Genomic DNA, 25,207 nt, shown 5'->3' with positions numbered 1-25,207 from the left:
ACTTCACTCACCCCAACACTGAGCTCATTCCACAACCTTGGGACTCACTCTCAAGGACTCTACAAATCATGTTCACAGTATTATTTATCCATCTATTCTTTTTAAACTTTGCACATTAGTTATTTGTCTATCTTTTGTTATGTGCAATTTCTCAATGATTCTATTGTGTTTCTTTGTATTTACTCTTAATGCCCGTAAAGAAAATGAAACTTGGGCTTTTATACGGTGACGTAAATATACTTTGGTTCCTTAATGTTGTTAAGCCAGGGATGGAAGTGGGGATAAGCCCCCACGACTTCTTAAATGCTCCCAATGGCGTGCGTCTCAAATAACCTCTGACAACCAAGTCCAGCTCCTGGCCTTCATGTGTGGCTTAGCTATTAAGCCTGGCAGAACTGATTCTATTGACAGGTAAAGGGGCAAAGGTAGGTTATTGGCACCTTAAAACCAGTCTGTTTGGGTAGGTAGGACTTCTTAGCTGTGGTTGGCAGCTCATCTAAGAGAAGGAAATCTCTAATCTCAAACTTCTACTGGCTTGTGACTATACCTGCTCATGGGGAAGACTTCGGGATAAATCCACAGCTGGAGTCCCTAAGGAAGTTTTATGTTGAGTTCAATGCTGACTGGAAACTCCTGCAACATCAATGGTGTCAAACTGCATCGGTCTCTGGTGTTCATTTGGATTCATCAGACATGTGGAGAGAGAGGGAGCTTTGCTCTCCATATTGTACTGCCCAGGCTTACGTATCATGTGGATGCTGGAACACACATCCATGGTTGACCCCGACTAACGGAAGGACTCATTTCTACTTTGATAATAAATTTACTTTGAACTTTGATTTGATAGTTGCACAATCTTATTCTGTACATTGATTCTCAGTCTTTATGTTTCATAAATTCTATAGTACTCTTTTTTCTTGTAAAAGCCTGCAAGAAAATGAATCTCAAGGTAGAGTATGATGACATATGCATACTTTGATTTTGACTTTGAAATAGCCAACAGGTGAGGCAGCATTTGTGAGAGAGAAATGCAATTTGAATTTACAGGTGGATGTTCTTGCAGAAAGGCTGGTTATTTGAAATTGTCAAATTCAGAATTGGTGGGTTTTTAAGACCATAAGGCACTGGAGCCTTTCCACTCATTGGGTCTGCTCTGCCTTTCCATCATGGCCAATTTATTATCCCTCTTAATCCCAATCCTCCACCTTCTTCCCTGTAACCTTTGATGCCCTGACTAATTCAGAACCTATCAACCTCCACTTTAAATGTGCCTAATGACTTAGCCTCCACAGCCATCTGTGGCTATGGATTCCACAGAATTACCATCCTCTGGCTAAAGAAATTCCTCCTTATTGCTATTCTAAATGGACGTTCCTCTATTCTGAGGTTGTACTGTCTAGCCTTAAGATTCCTCCACTACAGGAAACATCATCTCAATGGCCTTTCAATATTCATTAAGTTTTAATGAGATCCCCTCACTCTTCTAAACTCCACTGAGTAGAGGTTCAGAGCTATCAAATGGTCCTCATAAATTAACCCTTTCATTCCAAAAACCTACTGTCTAGTGGGTTAGTTGGTCACAAGGGTGTAATCAGGCAAAGCAGGCTCGTTGGGACAGAAGGGCCAGTTACCGTGCTGTATCTCTAAATGACATAAGGAACTCTAGACAATACTCTAGCTGTAGTTTCACGAGTGCCTTGTACACAATGTATGGAGACTTGTCTTTTATACCCTCTTCCAACCTTACAGTAAATCATAGAACACTACAGCAGGAAACAGATCCCTTGGCCCATCTAGTCTGTGCCAGACTATTAATCTGCCTCATCCCAAGTCTTCCACTTCTCAACTTTGAGCTTCCACTGTGAGGATGCCTTCATTTCTCCACTTTCTGCTACCCCTTTCCACTTAGTCTAAATTTTCTGCTCCTAAGGTGAATATTCCCTTAATGCTGTGGGTTAGTTTCCCATGGGAGTTCCCATTCATGTATTAGCAGGAAATGGCAGCATCTTTGGGAATGTGGTTGGATAGTGGTGTGAATCGTGGCCTTCTTTCACCTCTGCTCTTCCCACAGCTCATTTCTTCAGTTGACCCACGATACCTTAGACTGACTAAAGAAGATGATCTGATCTACACAGAATTCAGAAAGCGATTTAATGACATGAAGGTCGATGTCCTTGATCCAGATGAACTGAAGTCTGAGTCTGCCAAACTGGTAAGTTCTAGAATTCACCAACCACTCACAGAGGACACTATCTCACACACGGACAGCAAGAGTTCAGGACAGTGCATGTATCCTGAAGTATCAGAGCCATGGCACCTGCACACACATTTTGCAGCTGGGCCACTGGGGAGGGTGTGAGTGGAGCTCTCGAATAGGCGACTGTTGGGAAGGGGGTGAGTGGACCTTTCGATCAGGCAGCTGTGAGATGGGTGGAGTTTTCAAGCAGGTGACTGTCAGCGAAGGGGTGAGTGGAGTTTTCGAGCAGGCAGTTGTGGGAGGTGAGAGGTGAACAGGAGTGCAGTAATGATGTGGGATTCCTTATTTAGGAGAGGAGACAAGGGATTCAGTGACATGAAATGGACACTTGGATGGTATGTTGCCTCCCAGGGGCCAGGGTCAGGGACATCTCAGATCAGGACCACAGCATTCTAAACGGGAGGGAGAACAGCTAGAAGTCATGGTACATATTGATACCAACGACATAGGTAGGAAAAGGGTTGAGATCCTGAATAGACATTTTAGGTAGAAAGCTGAAAAGCAGGACTTCAGGGGTAGTATTCTCTGGATTGCTGCCTGTGCCACACACCAGTGAGGGTAAGATAGGTACATGGAGCTTAGAAAAACAGGCTATATGGTAGGGAAATTCTAGGACGTTTCTAGAGTAGGTTACATGGCCGGCCGAAGGGCCTGTAATATGCCGTAGATTTCTATGTTCTGTGTTCATGAGTGATCTTAATATGCAGATAGATTAGGAAAATTAGGTTGGTGCTGAATCCCAAGAGAGGAAATCTGTAGAAATTTAGAGTAGTTTGTGATTGAGATCACTAAAGAATAAGGCAATTCTGGATTGGATGATGTGTAATAAACCAGATTTGATTAATTTGATTTGAAGGTAAAGGAACCCTTGGAAGACAGTGATTATGATCTGATAGAATTCACCCTCGGTTTGAGAGGGAGAAAATAAAGTCAGATGTATTAGTATTGCAGTGGAGTAAAGAGAATTACAGAGGCATGGGAGAGGAGCTGGCCAATGTTGATTAGAAGGGGACACTAGTAGAGATTACAGTAGAACAGTAACAGTTGGAGTTTCTGGAGACAATTTGGAAGAATTAATACAATCCAAAGATGAAGTATTCTAAAGGGAGGATGAGGCAACCGTGGCTGACAGAGTTAAAAGCAGAAGAGAGGACACATAATAGAGCAAAAATTAGTAGAGGTTAGAAGCTTTTAAAAACTAACAAAGGCAACTAAAAAAGCCGTAAGTAGAGAAAAGATGATGAAATATGAAGCTAAGCTGACCAGTAATGTGAAAGGGTATACCAAAAGTTTTTCAAATACATAAGGAATAAAAGAGGGGCAAAAGTGTACATCAGACCGCTGGAAAATGACACTGGAGAGGTAGTCATGGGGAACAAAGAAATGGCAGGTGAACTTAAGAAGGGAGGAAGGCAGAAAGAATTATAGGCCAGTTTCAGTGGTTGGGAAGACCAGTGTTGGATTCCATTATTAAGGATGAGGTTTCAGGGTTTTTGAGGCACATGATGAAATTGGCCAAAGACAACTTGTTTTCCTTGAAGGGAAATCTGTTGGAATTCTTTGTGGAAATAACAGGCAGGGTAGACAAAGGAGTCAGTGGATGTTGTTTACTTGGATTTTCAGAAGGCCTTCATAAAGGTGCCGCACATGAGGCTGTTAAACAAGATTCCATAGTATTACAGCACAGATACAAGCATAGATAAAAAAAAATCGGCTGACTGGCAGGAGGCAAAGTGTGAGACAAAAGGGGGCCTTTCTGTTTGGAAGCAAGGAATCTGCAAAAGGATTTAGACAGATTGGGGAATGAACAAAGAATAGGGAAGTGTATGGTAGAAGGAATAAAATCTAATCTCTTCTAAACCAGGAGAAAATTCAGAAATCAGAGGCGCCAAGGGACTTGGGAGTCCTTATGCGGGATTCCATAAAGGTTAACTTGCAGGTTGAGTCGTTGGTTAAGGAAGCGAATTGCAATGTTAGCACCCAGTTCGAGAGGATTGGCTGATTGATAAGAGGCAGCGAGTGGGAATAAAAGGATCTTTGCTTGGCTGGCTGCCAGTAACTAGTGGTGTTCCACAGGAGTCAGTGTTGCAACCACTTCTTTTTATGTGGTATATCAATGATTTAGATGATGGAATAGATGGCTTTGTTGCCAAGTGGCAAGTGAAGTGCAATGTTGGAAAATGCACAGTCATGCACTTTGGTAGTAGAAATAAATGTGCAGACCATTTTCTTAACGGGGAGAAAATCCAGAAGTCTTCGATGCAAAGGGTCTTGGGAGTCCTTGTGCAGAACATCCGAAAGGTTAACTTGCAGGTTGAGTCAGTGGTGAGGAATGCAAATGCCATGTTGGCATTTGTTTCAAGAGGTCTTGAATACAAAATAAGGGACATGATTCTGAGGCTTTATAAGGCACCGGTGAGGCTTCACCTCAAGTATTGTGAACAGTTTTGGGCTCTTCATCTAAGAAAAGATTTGCTGGCATTGGAGAGGGGCCACGTTTGATGACTCTGGGTCTGTACTCGCTGGAATTTAGAAGGGTGAGGGGAGAAATCTCATTGAAACCTTTTGAACAGGTTGTAAGGCTGTCAGAGGTTACAGAGAGAAAGACGGAGAATGGAGTTGAGGGGTAACAAGTCAGCTGTGATGGAATAATGGAGCAGACTCAATGGGGTGAATGGCCTATGTCTTATGGAACTGTGGCACTCTGGCCATCAGAGACTGGGCTGTCACAAGGGCAGGAATGGCTGCTGGGTGTTTGGGGTTTAGATGTTTCAAAAGGGACAGGGAGTGGGGTAAAGAGGTGGCTGAGTGGCATTGCTAATCGGGGACAGTATCACAGCTGCAGAAAGGGGACATTGTGGAGAGATTGTCTACTGAGTCAGTATGGGTGGAAGGCAGACACAGGAAGGGAGAAATGTCTGTGAGGATGATGTTAAGAAGTCCCAGGTTTCTACGGGGAGAAAAGGGAACAGATTGCTGCAGGGTTGGCAATGAACTTTGCATCCTCACTGGCCACAGGAATGGTACCAGATGATTGGAGGGTGGTAAATGTTATTCTTTTGTTCAAGCAAATGAGCACGGATTATAAACCAGTGAGTCTTACAATGGCAGGCAAACTATTGGAGAGAATATTTAGAGATAGGATTTTCAAGCATTTAGAGAAGAAAAGTCTGATTAGGAATGTTCACCGTGGTTTTATAAGGGGCTGATTGTACCTTACAAACCAAATTGATGAAGTTAGCACAGTGGATGTGGATTTTAATAAGGCATTTAACAAGGTTCCCCATTGTAGGCTCATCAGGAAGTCGGGAGGCATGGGATTCAAGGTAAATCTGGCTATTTAGATACAGAATTGGCTTGACCATAAGAGGCAGAAGGTAGTAGCAGATGGAGTGTATCCTGCCTGGAAGTTGGTGACCAGTGATGTTCCACAGGAACCTGTTCTGAGGCCCTTGCTCTTTGTGATTTTAATAAGTGACTTGGATGAGGAAGTGGAAGGATGGGTGATTAAAGTTTGCAGATGACATGAAAGTTGGTGGTATTTAAAGTTGTATCAGGATGTTGACTGGACGCAGAGCTAGCCTGAGCAATGGCAGATGGAGTTCAATCTATAAAAAGTGTAAAATAATACTCTGGCAGGTCAACTTGGATACAGAATACAGGTTTAATGGCACGATTCTTAGTTTGGAGGAACAGAGGGATTTTGGGAGTACATGTCCTTAGATCCCTCAAAGTTATTGTGCGAGTTGATAAGGTTGTTCTTAGGGTGTATGTTATGTTGGCCTTCATCAGTCGGGGGGTTTGAGTTCAAGAGCCACAAGGTAACATTGCAGCTCTGTAAAACTGATTAGACTACACGGAGTTCTGTTTGGCTCCTCATTGGAAGGAAGTTGAAGTTTTAGGAGGGTGTGGGGGAGACTTACTCAGATGAGAGTGTGTCTTATTAAGTTGGGTTGAATGAGCTCGAGCTTTTGTCTTTGGAATAAAGGAAGATGTGAGGTGACTTGATCGAGGTGTAAGAGAGATGAGGTATATAGATCGAGTGGACAGCAAGAGACTTTTCCCCCAGCTGGGGTCATAATGGCTAATTCAAGGGAACGTAATTTTAAGGGCATTGGAGAAAAGTATGGGTGGGGGGGGGTATGTCAGAGGTAGGTTTTTATTTTACAGAGGGGTAAGTACACGGTTCGATGTATCCATAGTGTTTGGACTCCAAATGTTTTCTATGCAGATCCACTGGCTGTTTCTGTGCACCCAAGAGCATACAGGGTGTGTGGATGTGGCATCTGCCCTCAGATTGTGCAATCACCTGAGGGGTTTCTGCTTACTTGTTGCAGGCCTGGCGTCCATTCTGCATGCAGTTTGAGGGGCTGGTTGAAGACTACAACTTTGGGACACTCCTACGGTTGGACTGCTCCAAGGATTATGTGGAGGAAAACACCATATTTGGTAGGGTGGAGGGATGGGATGGAAGAGAGGAGAGGGAGAAGAAGCAGGGGGAGGGGGAGAAGAAGATTGACAGGACAAAACACAGGAGAGGGAAGTTGAGATGGGAAGACAGAGGAAGGGAGTTGCATAATGAGAGACCAAATGAGGGAGGGCTATGGCACATAGTACACTGCAGAGATTTCTGTCATGTCTCCGTCGTTCTCTCAGGGGCAGGAGAGAGGGGGGGGGGTGGAGTGAAGATGTGGAGGGGGGGGGGGGTAGTGTGAAGGTAAGGAAATAGAACATTGTACATTATCTCGTGTTCTCTCAGCTACCAGGATTCAGTTCTTTGCGATAGAAACTGCCCGCAACAGAGAAGGATACAACACACAACTGTTTGAAAGATCTGCAAAATCAAAAGGAATCAGAGGTGCTGAAGAAAAGAATTCAAACTGTACAAAGCTGATGGGAGACAGAGACCCAATGGCTACATAACACATTCGTCATACACGGAATTAAACCACAGAGGAACATGGAATTCTTCAGCAGCTGGGGCAGTACTGTGGTCACGGTAATGCCAGACTCAAGACCGAGCTGTGTGAAGAACAATGGTCTTTAAAAATTGAGAGAGCTCATCTATAATTGATGACTTTTATCTGCTTCTGACTGCTGGTGTTGGGAGAGGAAGAGAACATCATTGCGACCTCGACACCTTGAAGCTCAGTGCATTCAGTGACCGTCAGGATACAGACAGATTACACTCAGTACAAACCACTGAAGTTTTATTTGCAGCCACAATTCTTACACTAGATGCAGCAAACATTCGTACATACCAACCAGTTACCTGATCACGCAACAATTTGGAAATGTGTTTAGTCAGAACAATAAAAATATAGAATCCATTGGTTTTCTTTTGCTCTGTGGATATAAATGAGCTGTGCTCAATCCAACATTAGCAGCAACATCTGCGTCACCTCTCCCCGGAGCTTGAACAACTAGAACCTCAAACACAAATCCCAATTTAACTGGGGAATGACTACAATTTGATTAGTGTGCACTCTAGTTACTGGGTCGTGTTCTTCTCCATTTGGAGTTAGATTATAGAGCTTTATATCAAACTGAACACCCACACACACACTGCCCCACTCATCCAACTCACATCCTCCTCCCAATTCAAAAAATTTCAATCACAACTCTTCAGCTTTCTCTATTTTTTAACTGATTGATTTCATATAAACAGTTCAAAATGTCTTAAGAAAAAAATGTACAAGTTTATACAAGGCAGATGCGGGGCGGGGACACAATGACACTCCCTGCCAGGATGATATGGGCTGGGGGTTTGGGGTTGTGACAAGTCCAATGGTCAGTGGGTGGATGAGCCGTAGGAACTCACCTATCTGACAACTCTTGACTTTCCCCTAAACCCCCATCCCCTCCCTCCCCACCTTCCGCCCCTCAACTCCTGCATTGCATTGGAAATACACCCCAGTGCTGGGTAAGGGATCAGAATGGACGTCAGCTCATCATTTCGTTGCTGTTGACACCGTATGTTGAATTCTTCATTGAGTCGTTCACTTCCCTTCGAAACACCGAGAGATTCTGTGTGAACCTGAGGAGTAATAACAACATGTGTGTCTGTGGTGTAAGACCATAAGATATAATCTGCTCTGCCATTTCATCATAGCTGATCCAATCGTCCCAATCTCCTGACTTCTCACTGCATCCCTTCATGCCCATGACCAATCAAAAACTCTGCCTTAAATAGACACAAAGACTTGGCCTCCACAGCTGCCTCTGGCAAAGAATTCCAAAGGTTAACCCGTCTTGTGAAACAAATACCTCATCTCCATTCAAAATGGGCACTCACTGTTCTGAGGCTGTGTCCTCTGGTCTTAGACTCTCCCACCACAGAAAACATCCACTCTATTCGATAGGTTTCAATGGGGGTCACCCCTCATGCTTTTGAATTCTAGTGAATGTAGACCCAGAGCCATCAAATGTTCTTCATTTGACAAGCCGTTCAATCCTGGAATGATTTTTGTGAACATCCTTGGAGCCTTTTCTCGTTTCAGCACATTCCTTCTACGGTATGGGGTCCAAAACTACTCACAATACTCCAAGTGAGGCCTCACCAGTGCTTTATAAAGTCTTAACATTACATCCTTGCTTTGATATTCTAATCCTCTTAAAATGAATGCTAACATTGCATTTCCCTTCCTCACCACAGACTCAACCCGCAAATTAACCTTTAGGGAATCCTCTACAAGGACACCAAAATCTCTTTGCACCCCAGGGTTTTGTAATTTCTCTCCATTTAGAAAATAGTCAACCAATTCAGTTCTTCTACCAAAGCGCATGACCATACACTTCCTGACACTACATTGACATTTCTTTCCCCTTTCTAATCTGTTCAACTCTTTCTGTAGCTCTCTACCTCCTCAAAACTACCTGCCCCTCCACATATCTTCATATTGTCTGCAAAGCCATCAATTCTATCATCCAAATCGCTGACATATGATGTAAAAAGATGCGGTCCCAATGCAGAACCCTGTGGAAAACCACTTGTCAACGGCTGCCAGCCAGAAAAAGCTCCCTTTATTCCGACACTTTGTCTCCTGCCAATCAGCCACTGCTTTATCCATACTAGAATCTTTTCTGTAATACCATGGGCTTGTAGCTTCTGAAGCAGCCGCATGTATAGTACCTTGACAAAGGCCTTCTGAAAATCCAAGTAGAAAACATCAACTTAATTCTCCTTTGTCTATCCTGTGTGTTATTTTTTCAAAGAATTCCAGCAGATTTCATCAGAAGAGATTTTCCATCGAGGAAACCATGCTGACTTCAGCCTATTTTATCATGTGCCTCCAAGTACCCTGAGACCTCATCTTTAATAATAGACTCCAATATCTTCCCAACTATTGAGATCTAATTGGCCTATAGTTTCCTTTCTTCTGCATCTCTCCTTTCTTGAAGAGTGGAGTGACATTTGCAATTCTCTTGTCTTCTGGAAACATTCCAGAATCTAGTGATTTTTGAAGGATCATTGCTAATGTCTCCACAATCTCTTCAGCCACCTCTTCAGAACACTGGGGTGTACACCATATGGTCCAGGTGACTTAACTACATTCAGACCTTTCAGTTTCCCAAGAACCTTCTCACTAGTTATGATAACTTCACACACTTTATGACCACTGACACCTGGAATTTCCACCATACTGCTAGTGTCTTTCACCGTGAAAACTGATGCAAAATATTTAAAAGTTTGTCCAACATTTCGTTGTCCCCCATTACTACCTCTCCGGCATCGTTTTCCAGCAGTCCAATACCCAATCTCGCCTTTATATACACTTTGTATTTAAAGAAGCTTTTGGTATCCTCTTTAATATTATTGGCTAGCATAATTTTGTATTCCATCTTTGCCTTCCTAATGACTTTTTTAGTTGCCTTCTGTTGGTTTTAAAAGCTTCCCAATCCTCTTAACTTCCCACTAACTTTTGCTCTATTATATGCCCTTACTTTGGTTTTTATATTGCCTTGGACTTTTCCTGATTTCCAATGGTTGTATCATCTCTCCTTTAGAATATTTCTTCCTCTTTGAGATGTATATATATTCTGCACCTTCCGAATTTCTTTGCGAAATTCCAGTCATTGCTACTCTGCCATCATCCCTGCCAGTGTTCTTTTCCAATGAAATCTGACCAACCCCTTTCTCATGCCTCTGTAATACCCTTTACTCCAGGAAAGGGCATTAAGTTCTTCCTGGCAGCTCCAATGTTGCCAGTTGTTGGGGAATACAGACCCAAAATTCCTTGAAAGTGACATCACAGGTAGATAGGGCCATAAAGAATGTTTTTGGTATATTCATACTGAAGTTGGAATGTTATATTGAGCTTGTACAAGATATTGGTAAAGCCTAATTTGTGGTATTGTGTGCAGCTCTGGTCACCTACCTACAGAAAAAGATATCAATAATATTGGGCGCAACTGTAGCATATGATGCTATTACAGGTATCTTGCTTTACGAATGTTCGCTTTATGCCACTTCGCTTTTACAAAAGGCCTATATCAGTAACCTGTTCTCGCATTATAAAGAGGATTTTCGCTTTTACAAAAATTTTTCCCACAGAAATTAATGGTTCTTCACTTTGCGCCATTTTGGCTTAAGAAAGGTTTCATAGGAACGCTCTACCTTTGTAAAGGGGGGGGGGGGCACCTGTACAACTTGGGCCGTTGGGAGTTCAATACTGGCACCAAAGACAAACCGGGTAAGTTAGTTTGGTTATTGTCCCATGATTAAGTTAGGGTTAAATAGGGGTTGCTGGGACCATAAGATACAGGAGCAGAATTAGGCCATTCAGACCATCGAGTTGGCTCTGCCGTTCCGTCATTCAACTCCATACTGCCCTCTCACCTTATCTTTTGATGCCCTGACCAATCAAGAAACTATCAACTTCCACTTAAAAAATATCCACAGACATGGCCTCCACTGCAGTCTGTGGCAGAGCATTCCACAAATTCACTGATGTTTGAATTTTCTCGTTGGATCCAAACTCAGCACCAATCTGATTTTCTCAAGAGAAGTTCAGATAAGTACATGAATGGGTGGGGTATGGAGGGTCCAACTGCAGGTGGATAGGACTAGGCGGAGTAACAGTTTGGAACAGAATAGATGGGCTAAAGGGCCTGTTTCTACAGTGCCGTAGTGTTCTATGACTCTGTGAATCTATATTCCAGACCTCTTGAAATGAATTGCTCTGCTTTCCCTACTACCAACTCAATCTGCAAGTATCAACACCACCCGTCCACCAGAAGTTCCCTGCACCCACCAAAAAACTAACTTACGGAAGACTGCTCCTGTTCTTGCATTCGTTATCATTTACAACTGGCAACCCACCCCTCCCTCCCTAACACCAAGGAGGACCAGGAAGGCACTTCCTGAGGGCTTACCTGTCCCTGTTCTTCGTCAATAAGTTGCGTTCAATACCCTCCATCAGGTTTTCAAAGCAAAGGTGCATGGCCTGCTGCTTCTCTGGGGGCTGGCTGTTCACTATGCTGTTCCTCAAGTCTGCAAAGTACTGCAGGGCAGGCAGAAACAGAGAGAAATAAACACAGTGTACACTGACAAGCAGCTATAGGCTTGATCCTGCAGTTGCGGAAGGCAGCAGGAAGGTCACAATGGGAATCAGTCACCTGTGAGGGCTGATTGCATTCATCTCAGAATCCTTTCTGTTGTGTTGTGACAGCACCCCCCTTACACAGTTCAACTGGAATATCCAGCAGTTACTCTAAGATCACCCCGTCTGATTCTGCATTGGATCAGTTCTGCCCGAACAGGGACTCTTTTTCAACAGAACACTGCTGAAAGACAGGTGAATTTCAGTAATTTTTTTTTTTGTTGATTAATTTGAGTCACCATTTAGTGTTTTCTAATGTTTACCTCAATTACAGCTAATAAAATGGGGCATAATTTGCAGTGTTTGGAGGAATGTATGCAGGGGGATTAACAAAGGTAAGTTTTTTTTAGATAGATATATGGTTTGACCTGCCAGTGGTGATGATAGAGACAGATACATTAGCCGAAGGGTCTGTACTGTGTTATTTGTATGTAAGTTAACGCTTGATTTTTTAAAACTGTTTGTCCAATAGTGTCCAACACTGACAGCTAGCTCAGCTTTAAATTCCAGCTTGTTAAAGATTTGTGAAGCGCATCTAGGGCTAGGCACACATCTTATCAGGAAGGCAGAGTCAGTGCTTTAAAGGATTTCACTGGTCAAGCATGAGCTGCCACTAGAGCAAAGTGAGCACAGGTGACACCCACTCACGGAGTCTGCCTGGGGTCAGTCTGTCCCATGTAGAGAATAATCCAAATGATTTGTGACCCACTTCTCAAGTCAAGGAGGCATTTAATGTCAGATCCAACAACACTGCTGTAAATAAATGGCTCCAGCATGCAGTTCAGTTAGAGTAGGCTTTTGCCACTGAAATTGGGTGAGACTACATCTAGTGGTTGTGAGTTAAGGGTGAAAGGTGAAGTGTTTAAGGGGAACATGAGGGGGAACTTCTTCACTCAGAGGGTGGTGAGAATGTGGAATGAGCTGCCAGCAGAAGTGGAGGATATGGGTTTGACCGCAACATTTAAAAGAAATTTGCGTAGGTACATTGACTGGAGGGATATGGTCCAGGTGCTGATCGATGAGGCTCAGTTCAGCATAGACTAGATGGATCTAAGGGCTCTTTCTGTGTCGTAATGTTCCATGAATCTATGATTCACAAGGATATTGCCTGGTGTACGAGGAGAATTTCAGCCCAAAACGTTGACTGTTTATACCCTTTATAGATGCTGCCTAACTTGAATTCCTCCAGAATTTTGTATGTTGCGGTGGATTTCCAGCACCTGCAGTATCTCTTGTTTTTGTATGGAAAGGTTATATCTATATTCCTTGGAGTGAATGAGGCTGATGTGACATGACAGAGGTATATAACATTATGAAAGGCAGAGTTTGGATGTTATTGTCTGCTTCCTATGGTGGGTATTTCTAACATTAGAGAGTATAGGTTTAAGGGGATGTGATGGGTACATTTTTCACAGAAAGAGTAGTTAGCATCTAGAATGATCTGTCGGTAGCAGTGTTTAGATGCATCTGAGTAAGTCTTGAATGAGCAAGGCATGGGAGATACAGAATTTTGTGGGTAAATTGGGATTAGTATAGAGAGGCAGAAGGGTCAGTATAGATATGATGGGCCGAATGGCCTATTTCTATGCTTTAGGGCTCTATGACCAACTTGTCTTGCTACTACACAGCAACTGGGTGTTGTGCTTGGCTGCAGAACACCAACTGCAGCATTTGACCGGGAGATTTGTCCTGAGGGCACGAAAGGCTCTGCACTAATGCTGTCCACAGCTCCTGCGGTCAGCAATGTCCCTCCAGAGCCTCAGAGCTCAGACCACACAGACACTGTACCTCACCTTCTCGTTCAGGAGAATCAACCCAAGCAGAGGACGAGACATGGACCACTGATTCCTGCAGTCTTCAAAAATGATGATGTTGAGAACTGTGGACAACATCTGTTGAGAAAGGACGAATTCAAAGCTCACTCCAAAATATGAAAACTACTTTAAAAGAGATCATTATCTACTGGGAAGTTGAAGTTTATAGGTAGTGTTGCACACCCAAATCAAAGTCATTAATTTACTTCAACACGATTGGTCACCCTGATAGTCAACACTCATATAAACCTCCCACATCACACCTTTAAGAGTGGTGCCCAGAACTGTGGCCTAACCAACATTTTGTTGAACTGCAGGATAATCTCACCACTCAGACTCTCTGCTACAGCCATGTGCCTTACTTCATTCCCCCCCTCTCCTGGCTTCAAGCACAATATTTCACCTTCCCCTCCTCATACCTTCTTATTCTGGCTTCTACCCCCTTCCTTTCCAGTCCCAATGAAGAGTCACGGCCCAAAATGTTGACTGTTTATTCCTCTCCATTGATGCTGTCTGACCTGCCGAGTTCCTCTAGCATTTTGCATGCTCAGGAATCCCAGCTCTTGTACTCAGTGCCTCAGCTAATAAAGGTCAGCATGTTGTTCACATTCTCACCATGCTGTTACCCATGTTGCCACTTTCAGGGAACTAAGTACTTGAATCTCAGGGTCTTCATTCAACGATACTGACACAGCCCTACCATTCACTGTAAACACTCTGGGTGTGGCAGAGGCAGATATGTTAGGGACATCTATGAAACTCTTAGATAGACACATGAATGAAAGATAAATGGAAGGCTATGTAGGAGGAAAAGGTTAGATTGATGAGAGTAGGTTAAAGGATTGGCACAACACATGGGTTGAAGGGCCTATACTGCACTGTAGTGTTCTATGCTTTGTCCTGTTTTAACTTTCCAACCTTTGACTTTGACAAAGTACTTTACTTCACACTTAGCACATAGTACAGCACTATATGAATCCATTAGCCTATTATGTTGTTCTGACTCATATAAAACTACTCCACAATCAATTTAACCCAGCCCAGAACCCTCCAATTTTCTTATGTCCAAAGAACATTTTATTTAGATACAGAACAGTAATAGGCCCTTATGGCTCAACATGTCCGTAACACCCAATTACACTCAAGAGACCAATTAACCTACTAACCCATATATCTTTGGAATGTGGGGAGAAACCAGAGCACCCAGAGGAAACCACACAGTCATGGGGAGAACTTACAAACTCCTTACAGACAGTGCAGGAATTGAATCTGGGTCACTAGTGCTATGCTACTGTGCCTTGTCCAAGTTAAATTCCATTGCCATTTCTCAGTTACAGATCCTCTTTCACTCTCCACTACACCCGCCAATTTTGGTGTCATCTGCAAACTTACTAATCACTAACAAAAGGTGTATGAAATAAAAATAGGCAGAGATCAAATGGACAGCCAGAGATTTTTGCCCCAGGGCGGAAATAGCTAACATGAAGGGGCATAGTTTAGGGTGTTTGGAAGAAAGTATAGGGGGGATATCAGAGGTAGGTTTTTTTTCAGTCGTGGGTGTGGAACATGCTGCTAGGATGGTAAAAGTAGGTACATTAACGACATTTAAAAAACCCTTAGATAAGCACATGGTTGAAAGCAAAATGGAGGGCTAAGCAGGAGGGAAGGGTTAGAGTGATCTTAAGAGTGGAATAAAAGGTTGGCACAACATCATGAGCTGAAGGGCCTGAGACTTGGTGTTTATTAATGGTTTAGCACAATTATGAAGAATTTTTTTAGCCAGAGGGTGGTGAAACTGGAATTCAAGCTCCTATGCCTTATGGTCTAACTTTATACGGTTGTAGAAACATAGAAAACCTATAGCACAACATAGGCCTTTCGGCTCACAAAGCGTGCGGAACATTCCCTAACTTAGAACTACCTAGCCCTCTATTTTTTCTAAGCTCCATCTAGCCAACCAGGAATCACTGAAAAGACCCTATCGTTTCCGCCTCCACTACCTCTGCTGGCAGCCCATTCCATGCACTCACCACACTCTGCGTAAAAAACTTTTCTCTGACATCTCCTCTGTACCTACTTCCAAGCACCTTAAAACTATGCTCTCTCGAGCTAGCCATTTCAGCCCTGGGGAAAAGCCTCTGACTATCCACATGATCAGTGCCTCTCAATATCTTGTACACCTCTATCAGATCACCTCTCATCCTCCGTCGCTCCAAGGACAAAAAGGCTGAGTTCACTCAACCTATTCTCATAAGACATGTTCCCCAATCAGACAACATCCTTGCAAATCTCCTCTGCAACCTTTCTATGGTTTCCACATCCTTCCTGTAGTAAGGTGACCAGAATTGAGCACAGTACTCCAAGTGGGATCTGACCAGGGTCCTACATAGCTACAACATTACCTCTTGGTTCTTAAGCTCAATCCCACGAATGATGAAGGCCAATGCACTGTGTGCCTTCTTAACCACAGAGTCAACCTGCGTAGCAGCTTTGAGTGTCTTATGGACTCGGACCCCAAAATCCCTCTGATCCTCCACAATGCCAAAAGTCTTACCATTAATACTATATTCTGCCATCATATTTGACCTACCAAAATGAACGACCTCACACTTATCTGTGTTGAACTCCATCTGCCACTTCTCAGCGCAGTTTTGCATCCTATCAATGTCCCATTGTAACCTCTGACAGCCCTCCACACTATCCACAACACCTCCAACCTTTGTGTCATCAGCAAATTTACTAACCCATTCCTCATCCAGATCATTTATAAAAATAACTAAGAGTAAGGGTCTCAGAACAGATCCCTGAGGCACACCACTGGTCACCAGCCTCCATGCAGAATATGACCCTTCTACAACCACTCTTTGCCTTCTGTGGGCAAGCCAGTTCTGGATCCACAAAACAATGACCCCTTGGATCCCATGCCTCCTTACTTTCTCAATAAGCCTTGCAAGGGGTACCTTGTCAAATGCCTTGCTGAAATCCATATGCACTACATCTACTGCTCTACCTTCATCAATGTATTTAGTCACATCCTCAAAAAATTCAATCAGGCTCATAAGGCACAACCTGCCTTTGACAAAGCCATGCTGATTATTCCTAATCATATTATGCCTTCCAAATGTTCATAAATCCTGCCTCTAAGGATCTTCTCCATCAACTTACCAACCACTGAAGTAAGACTCACTGGCCTATAATTTGCTGGGTTATCCCTACTCCCTTTCTTGAATAAGGGAACAACATCCACAACCCTCCAGTCCTCCGGAACCTCTCCTGAACTCATTGATGATGCAAAGAACATTGCCAGAGGCTCAGCAATCTCCTCCCTCGCTTCCCACAGTAGCCTGGGGTACATCCCATCCGGTCCTGATGACTTACCCAACTTGACACTTTCCAAAAGCTCCAGCACATCCTCTTCCTTAAGATCTACATACTCAAGCTTTTCAGTCCACTGCAAGTTATTCCTACAATCAGCAAGATCCTTTTCCGTAGTGAATACTGAAGCAAAGTATTCATTCATTAAGTACCTCCGCTATTTCCTCCAGTTCCAGGGAGCCTTGGAGGCAGCCTGATTGTGTGACAACCTTTCAAGATTTTGTCAATGTACAGCCCCAGACAACTCTATTCCTGTACCCTCTTGAGCCCCCTAGATAAATTTGCTTCTCATTTTTCTGAGTGAAATATAATCATTTTTCATTTCTTAGTAATAAGCTTTAACTTCCATAAATCTTTGAATTTCATTTGAGTGTCCGCAGTGGCCTAGGTTCCATTGAGGATCATCATTATTACATTTCCCTTGCCAAATTCACATTCATTCAACATCTTTCACATCAATTCCCCAGCCCCGAAAATTGTTAAAAAGCTTATTAAGTTAAATGTCCTTTGAAAGTCCAAACACACCTGAACAGCATTGCCCCTCAGTGCACATAAACACTTGCTCAAGTTAAACAAAAGAGAACGTGTCTTCTGAGGATAGGTTGAGCAAGCTAGTCCCTTTGGAGTGAAGGAGGATGAGAGGTGACTTGATAGAGATGTACATGATGATAAGAGGCATAGGTCGAGTGGAGAGCTAGAGACTTTATCCCTAGGGCAGAGGGAGGTGGCTAATACGTGATTGGAGCAAAGTATAGGGGAGGATGTCAAAGGTAGACTCCCCCCACCTCCCACACAGAGTGGTGCACTTCCAAGGGTGGTGGTAGAGGCAGATACATTAGGGGCATTTAAGAAACTTTTAGTTAGGCACATTGATGAAAGAAAAATGGAGGGTTACATGGGATGGAAGGATTAGATCGATTTTAGAATAGGTTAAAGGGTGGACACTATATTGTGGGCCAAAAGGCCTGTATTGTGCAGTTCAATATTCTCTATACATTAGAAAGAGTTATACAGAAACACACCCAAAATTCTTAGGTGCAGAGCAGATGGATGAAAGAAAAATGGAGGGCTATGTAGGAGGGCAGGGTGAGACCGACCTGAGAGAAGGCTATAAGGACACAGCATTGTGAAATAGGAAGTGGAATGCCTTAAACAAATCTGTGATGATTTTATCCTTAACCCACTCGAAATGCTTTCATATTGGTACAGATGAAAAGCAAACCACCCCACCCCGATCTGCAGCCTGAGATTTACTAACAGGACAATGGTGCCTTTTCATGCCCATCAGTTTGCAAACAGGTTCAAGCACTAGAATTTGAAGCTGCATTGATTTTAAAGAAAGGAGGGTACTGTTCCTCAAAGGTTTGGCAAACACTGTGGGCTGAAAGGACTGTATTACACCGTAATGTTCCAGATTGCGATAAAGTGGAAAGCTATAGATTCATTCTTCTATGAAAGATGACGTGCAGTGCCCGCAGAGATTTGAGTTCTCCAGTGCCCCCTTTGCATACCTGTTGGATCATTTCAGGATGCTGCTGCATGATGTGCAGGAAACGGTCACTCTCCTGTGAAATCGGCGTGGTCCGCTTTTTCGTGCTACGGGACAACTGCTTGAAAAGGTATGTTACAATGTGGTCCAGACTTGAACAACAGCCCGTGCACACCATCGTGTCTAAAACACACCAGCAAAAAAAATCACATGCTTGCTTTTTTCACAGGGCTTACAGTCAAATTAGATGTGCAGGAACTAGGTTTCTATTTTACAGAGTGGTGGATGCCTAGAATGTATTGCCGGGGTGATGGAGGCAGATAACAATAGAGGCCTTAAAGAGTTAGAGAATGGAGGGTTATTGTCACAATTTAGGCTGAAGGGATCAGTTTAGTTAGGCATTTAATTGTTATATTAGTTAGCTGGGCTCAACACCATGGGCTGAAAGATATGCTCCTGTTCCATTCTCTACCTTTCTTATTACTTTACATCCAGTCCCAGTGGCAGAAAAATTATGAAGAGGGTACGTCAGCTTCCATATTTCATTGGGAGTTTGAGGAGATTTGGTATTTCACCAAAAACTAGTAATTTTCAACAAATGTACTGTGGAGAACATTCTGACTCATTGCATCACCTTCTGGTACAGAGGGGTTGATGCACAGGATTGGAAAAAGCTGCAGAGGGTTGTGAGCTCAGCTAGCTTTATCATGGCCACTGGCCTCCCCGTCACCAAGGACATCTTCAAAAGGCAATGCCTCAAAAAAAATAGCATCAGTCATTAAGGACCCCAATCACCCAGTATATGCTCTCTTCTCATTGCTACAACCAAGGTGGTGTACAGGAGTCCAAAGACACACACTGAATGTTTTAGGAAAGCTTCTTCTCCAACATTATTGGATTTCTGAACCCATGGACAATCAAAGTTCAAAGTAAATTTATTATCAAAGTACATCTACGTCACTATATATAAACCTGAGATTTATTTTCTTGCGGCCATGCTCAGTAAATCCAATAACCAGATTAGAATCAATGAAAGACTGCACCAACAGGTATTCAAAAGACAAGAAACTGTGCAATACAAAAAGAAAAAAAAAGCAGATATAGAGTACATGAGATGAAGAGTCCTTGAAAGTGAGTCCATAGGTTGTGGGGGCAGTTCAGTGATGGGTGAGTGAAGTTATCCCCTCTGGTTCAAGAACCTAATGGTTGAGGGGTAATAACTGTTCCTGAACCCGGAGTTAAGAGTCCTGAGGCTCCTGTACCTTCTTCCTGATGACAGCAGTGAGAAGACAGCATGACCTGGATGGTGGCAGTCCCTGATGATGGATGCTGCTATCCTGTGACAGTGCTGCTTTTCTGTGTAGAAGTGCTCAATGGTGGGGAGGATTCTACCGCTGATGGATTGGGCCATATCCACCACTTTTTTGCAGGATTTTCTATTCAAGGGCATTGGTGCTTCCAAATCAGGCTGTGATATAATCAATCAATACACTCTTCATGACACATCATAGAAGTTAGTCAAAGTTATAGATGTTATGCCAAATCTTTGCACACTGCTTAGGAAGCAGAAGCACAGTCATGCATTCTTCATAATTGCACATAGAGTACTGTGCAAAGTCTTTTATATATATAAAGATAGATAGATAGAGCTAGGGTGCCTTAGACTTTTGCACAGTACTGTAGTATTTTCTGTACTGCATTGCTGCTGCTATAACAAGAAAAAACATTTCATGCCATATGTGAGTAATGATAAACTTGGTTCGGATACGGGTCTGTATTGTGGACTGACAGTGGGAAGGGGGCAAGGAGAGGGGAAGGAATGGGAAGCATACAAATGCAGTACTGTGCAAAAGTCTTAAGCACCCTAGTTACATATATGTGCCTAAGAGTTTTGCACAGTAATTACATGCTGGGCCCAGGACAGGTCCTTTAAAATGATAAAACTGTAAGGCCTTAACACCATAAGATATAGAGCAGAATTAGGCCATTTGGTCCATTAAGTCTGCTCCATCATTTCATCATGGCCGATCCAATTTTCCTGTCAGCCTCAACTCCTGACCTCTCTCCATACCCTTCATGCCATGACCAATCAAAAATCTATCAATATAAATAAACACAAAGACTTGGCCTCCACAGGTGCCTGTGGCAGAGAATTCCACGGATTCACCACTCTAGCTAAAAAAAAATTCCTCCTCATCTCCATTCTAAAAGGGTGACCCTCTATTCCGAAGCTGGACCCTTTGGTCTTCACCTCTCTCACCATAGGAAACATCCACTCTATCGAGGTCTTTCACCATCAATAGGTTTCAATGTGGTCACTCCTCATTCTTCTGAATTCTAGTGAATACAAGCGCAGAATCATTGCAAATTCCTAAGGAAGTGGAGGCACTGCCGTGCTTTTCTCGTAGTTGAATTTTGGTGCTGGGCCCAGGACAGGTCCTCTGAAATAATAACATCAAAGAATTTAAAGTTGCTGATCCTCCAATGAGGACTGGCTTATGGACCTCTGATTTCCTCCTCTGTAAGTCAGTAATCAGTTTCTTAGTCTAACTGATATTGAGTAAGAGTTGTGCCACCACTCAGCTGGATTTCTAAACACCCTCCTATATGTTGATTCATCACTACCTGTGATTTGGCCAGTGACAGTGGTGTCATCAGCAAACTTAAATATGGCATTGGAGCTGTCTTAAGTGTAAACTGAATAGACCAGGGGGTTAAGCACATAGCCTTGCGGTACACCTGTGCTGATGGAGATTGTGGAGGAACTATTGTTGCCAATCTGAACTAACTCAGTTTGCAAGTGAGGAAATTGAAGATCCAACTGCACAAAGGGGTATCGAGGCTAAGGTCTTGAAGCTTATTGATTAGTTCTGAAGAGATGATGGCATTGAAAACTGAGTTATAGTCAGATCAAGAGCATCCTGATGTATGCATCTTTGCTGTCCGGATATACCATGGTTGAATGAAGACTGTTGCTATGGACCAGTTTGCCAGTAGGCAAGATGGAGATGGTCCAAGTTACTTCTCGGGCAGGAAAATATCACTTCACTACCTTTGCTCTCTTTTTACAGTACTTATTTAATACATGTATATTATCTAATGCCCTGGGAAAGATTTTACTGCTAGTGTTGCAGGACATTTCACATAATGGTTTTTCTGTAGAAGCAGTGTGTTCTGCTGGTAGTACAGGGTATTTGGATTACCATTAAAAATAAGGGGTTGTGATGCTCATGCTTAGGAAAGTTGTATGATCCAATCCGGATGATGGAACTGGAAAAAGGTTCTAGAGAACACTGGGGTGGGGTGGGGTGGCGGGGAGGAGGTTTTGTGATGGACACTGAGGTGGGTTGAGGTCTTTTTCCCCCGTGGGAGATAAAGAGAGAAGGAACTCAAGAGAATCGGCCGTCGGGTTTGATCCACGGGTATGCATGATTGAATGGATCCCAGAGGGGAAGTTCTATCGGTGATTGGTGAATAGGGAGATGGCTTTGTGAGTACATTGGCCACATTGGCTTTTGGAAGATTTGAGTTCCTACCTGTGCACATTTGACTGTTTTAATTATGATGGGCCTCTTTCATTTTTTTTCCTTTTCTTTAATAACTTTTTGGTTAAGTTAACATTCATAAATATACTTTCTCAATAATTGTATGAAGTGTACAGTCTGTTATTCTGACAGGCGATTGCATGGGGGCCACTATTACACAGTGTTGACGCAAACCGGGGTTTGGGTGGGTGAGATATCCCCAACCTTTTGGGTTTGGTGGGATGCAAGTCATATCTACCCTAGACATATGGAACTTGAGAAAAGGTGGTTTTCTCACTGCTGGGTCCAGGATTAGCGAGAGGCCAACAAGCAACATCTATAGACACCCCCAGAAAAAGAGGGCACCCCACTGGTCAAAATTTCTGTTACTGTTAAGTGAGAAGAAGATGAACTGATTTCCAAAAGTCATAAAGTTAAAGATGAAACATTCTTTTCAACATTTTAAGCAAGAGTAGTGTATTATTTTTGTTTTGTACAATTTTAGAGTGGAAAAAAAGGAAAGCAGCACCATGCAAAAGTTTGGGCACCCCAAGAGATTTGAGCTCTCAGATAACTTTTACCAATGTCTCAGACCTTAATTAGCTTGTTAGGGCTATGGCTTGTTCACAGTCATCGTTAGGAAAGGCCAGTTGATGCAAATTTCAAAGCTTTATAAATACCCTGACCCCTCAAACCTTGTCCCAACAATCAGCAGCCTAGCACTCTGAAACTTAAAATAAATGATACCCACAAAGCAGGAGAAGGCTATAAGAAGATAGCAAAGCATTTTCAGGTAGCCATTTCTTCAGTTCATAATGTAATTAAGAAATGGCAGTTAACAGGAACGGTGGAGGTCGTTGAGGTCTGGAAGACCAAGAAAACTTCCCGAGAGAACTACTCATAGGATTGCTAGAAAGGCAAATCAAAACTCCCATTTGACTGCAAAAGACCTTCAGGAAGATTTAGCAGACTCTGGAGTGGTGATTCACTGTTCTACTGTGCAGCGTCACCTGCACAAATATAACCTTCACGGAAGTGTCATCAGAAGAAAACCTTTCCTGAGTCCTCACCACAAAATTCAGCATCAGAAGTTTGCAAAGGAACATCTAAACAAGCCTGATGCATTTTGGAAACAAGTCCTGTTGGAATGATGAATTTAAAATTGAACTTTTTGGCTGCAATGAGCAAAGGAATGTTTAGAGAAAAAAGGGTGCAGAATTTCATGAAAAGAACACCTCTCCAACTGTTAAGCATGGGGGTGGATCAATCATGCTTTGGGCTTGTGTTGCAGCCAGTGGCATGGGGATCATTTCACTAGTAGAGGGAAGAATGAATTCAATTAAATACCAGCAAATTCTGGAAGCAAACATCACATCATCTGTACAAAAGCTGAAGATGAAAAGAAGATGGCTTTTACAACAGGATAATGATCCTAAACACACCTCAAGATCCACAATGGACAACCTTGAGGCGCAAGCCGAAGGTTTTGCCATGGCCCTCACAGTCCCCCAACCTAAACATCATCGAAAATCTGTGGATAGACCTCAAAACAGCAGTGCATGCAAAACGGCCCAAGAATCTCACAGAACTAGAAGCCTTTTGCAAGGAAGAATGGGCAAAAAACCCCCAACAAGAATTGAAAGACTCTTAGCTGGCTACAGAAAGCATTTACAAGCTGTGATACTTGCCAAAGGGAGTGTTACTAAGTACTAACCATGTAGGGTGCCCAAACTTTTGCTTCGGGCCCTTTTCCTTTTGTTATTTTGAAACTGTAAAAGATGGAAATAAAAAAGTAATCTTGCTTAAAATATTAAAGAAATGTGTCATCTTTAACTTTATGCCTTTTGGAAATCAGGTCGTCTTTTACTCGCTTAGCTATTCACATTAACAGAAATTTTGACCAGGGGTGCCCAAACTTTTGCATGCCACTGTAGCACTGCACTGCTGCACAACTAAATTTATGACATGTCAGTGATAATAAATCTTTCAGGACTTATCTGTAGAGCAGGAGATTGCTTGGGTTAATAGTAACTGGAGTTAATTAGCAAGAGCAATAAAAAGAAGTGAGGTTTCAGCAGAGCAGTCATTATGTGAACGGTCAGGCAGCTTGGGAGAGAACAGGCGCAGGCTAGAACTTCAGTTTGAGAGGCTGGAGGTATAACAAGTGTAGGCAGGATGGTTTTCTGGCAGTGGAATGCTCCCCCTGTAAGATGTGGGATTTCAGGGTACCAAACAGCCTTCATTGGTTCCTTAAGGTTGTTATATACAAGGGGAGGTACTGAGGATAAGGTCCTTCTACCTATTAAATATTCCCAACAGCTTCTGACCTTCAATTCCAGCTCCTGGTCTTCATTTGTGGCTTAGCTACTAAGCCTGGTGGAACTGTTCCTACTGACAGAAGGGGCAAAAGTGGGTTACTGGTGCCTTAAAACTAATTGCTCCGGGCAGATGGGGCTCATCAGCCATGGTTGGCGGCTCATCCACCAGGAGAAGGAATCCTCTGATATCAAACCTCCGCTGCTTTAAGGCTATACCCACTCACGGGGAAGGCTTCAGGAGTAAACCCCAAGAAAAAAAATCTGCAGCAATCCCACCTGAGATAAACACAGACTGGCAACTTCTGCAACGCTGCTGGTGCTGAATTATATTGTCTGCCATTCATTGGGATTCAACAGCTATGTAGAAAGGAGGTGCCTGCTGGATCAGCAACAACTTGTACTGCCCTAGCTTGTGTATCTAAACAGCTAGGATGCAATATCCATGGTCAACCCTGACCAACAGAGGGCTTCCTAATGGTCTCCCTGATGACTTCATCAGCAGAAAGGGCACTGAATTGCGGAGTGAGTCTAGGGAGTTAGGGAACAGGTTGAAGAACAGGACTTACAAGGTAGTAATCTCTGGATTACTCTCAATGCCTTGTGCTAGTCAAGGCAGGAATAGGATAGCGGAACAGATGAATGTGAGGCTGTAGTAGTGTAGGGGCAGGGTTTCAGATTTCTAGATCATTAGGAACTCTGACGAAGGTATGGCCTGTACAAAAAGGAAGGGTTACACCTGAGCCTGAGGGGGACCAATATCTTTGCTGGCAGCTTTGTTAGAAATGTTAGAAACATAGAAAACCTACAGCACATTTTCAGATGACCTTT

General features: G+C 43.0%; 2 protein-coding genes across 4 annotated transcripts in view; one reads left to right on the top strand and one right to left on the bottom strand.

Annotated features, from left to right (window-relative positions):
- Positions 1-8,089, top strand: part of pbdc1 (polysaccharide biosynthesis domain containing 1) — a 35,276-nt gene extending 27,187 nt beyond the window's left edge. Inside the window, exons 4-6 of the mRNA XM_059959886.1 lie at positions 2,072-2,212; positions 6,595-6,706; positions 7,017-8,089. Coding sequence (XP_059815869.1) covers positions 2,072-2,212; positions 6,595-6,706; positions 7,017-7,180 — 417 coding nt within the window. The 3' untranslated portion in view covers positions 7,181-8,089. The remainder of the gene's footprint in view (positions 1-2,071; positions 2,213-6,594; positions 6,707-7,016) is intronic.
- xpo7 (exportin 7) overlaps positions 7,446-25,207 on the bottom strand; it is a 193,386-nt gene continuing 175,624 nt past the window's right edge. For all 3 annotated transcript variants that reach the window (XM_059959530.1, XM_059959646.1, XM_059959588.1), the window contains 4 exons: positions 18,560-18,720; positions 13,653-13,751; positions 11,633-11,760; positions 7,446-8,294 (listed from right to left, as the gene is read on the bottom strand). In XM_059959530.1, coding sequence (XP_059815513.1) covers positions 8,201-8,294; positions 11,633-11,760; positions 13,653-13,751; positions 18,560-18,720 — 482 coding nt within the window. In that variant the 3' untranslated portion in view covers positions 7,446-8,200. The remainder of the gene's footprint in view (positions 8,295-11,632; positions 11,761-13,652; positions 13,752-18,559; positions 18,721-25,207) is intronic.

This window comes from Hypanus sabinus, chromosome 1 (assembly GCF_030144855.1).
Source record: "Hypanus sabinus isolate sHypSab1 chromosome 1, sHypSab1.hap1, whole genome shotgun sequence".
NCBI lineage: Eukaryota > Metazoa > Chordata > Chondrichthyes > Myliobatiformes > Dasyatidae > Hypanus > Hypanus sabinus.
The sequence above is the reverse complement of the archived record's forward strand: the minus strand, read 5'-3'. Positions and strand labels throughout refer to the sequence as shown.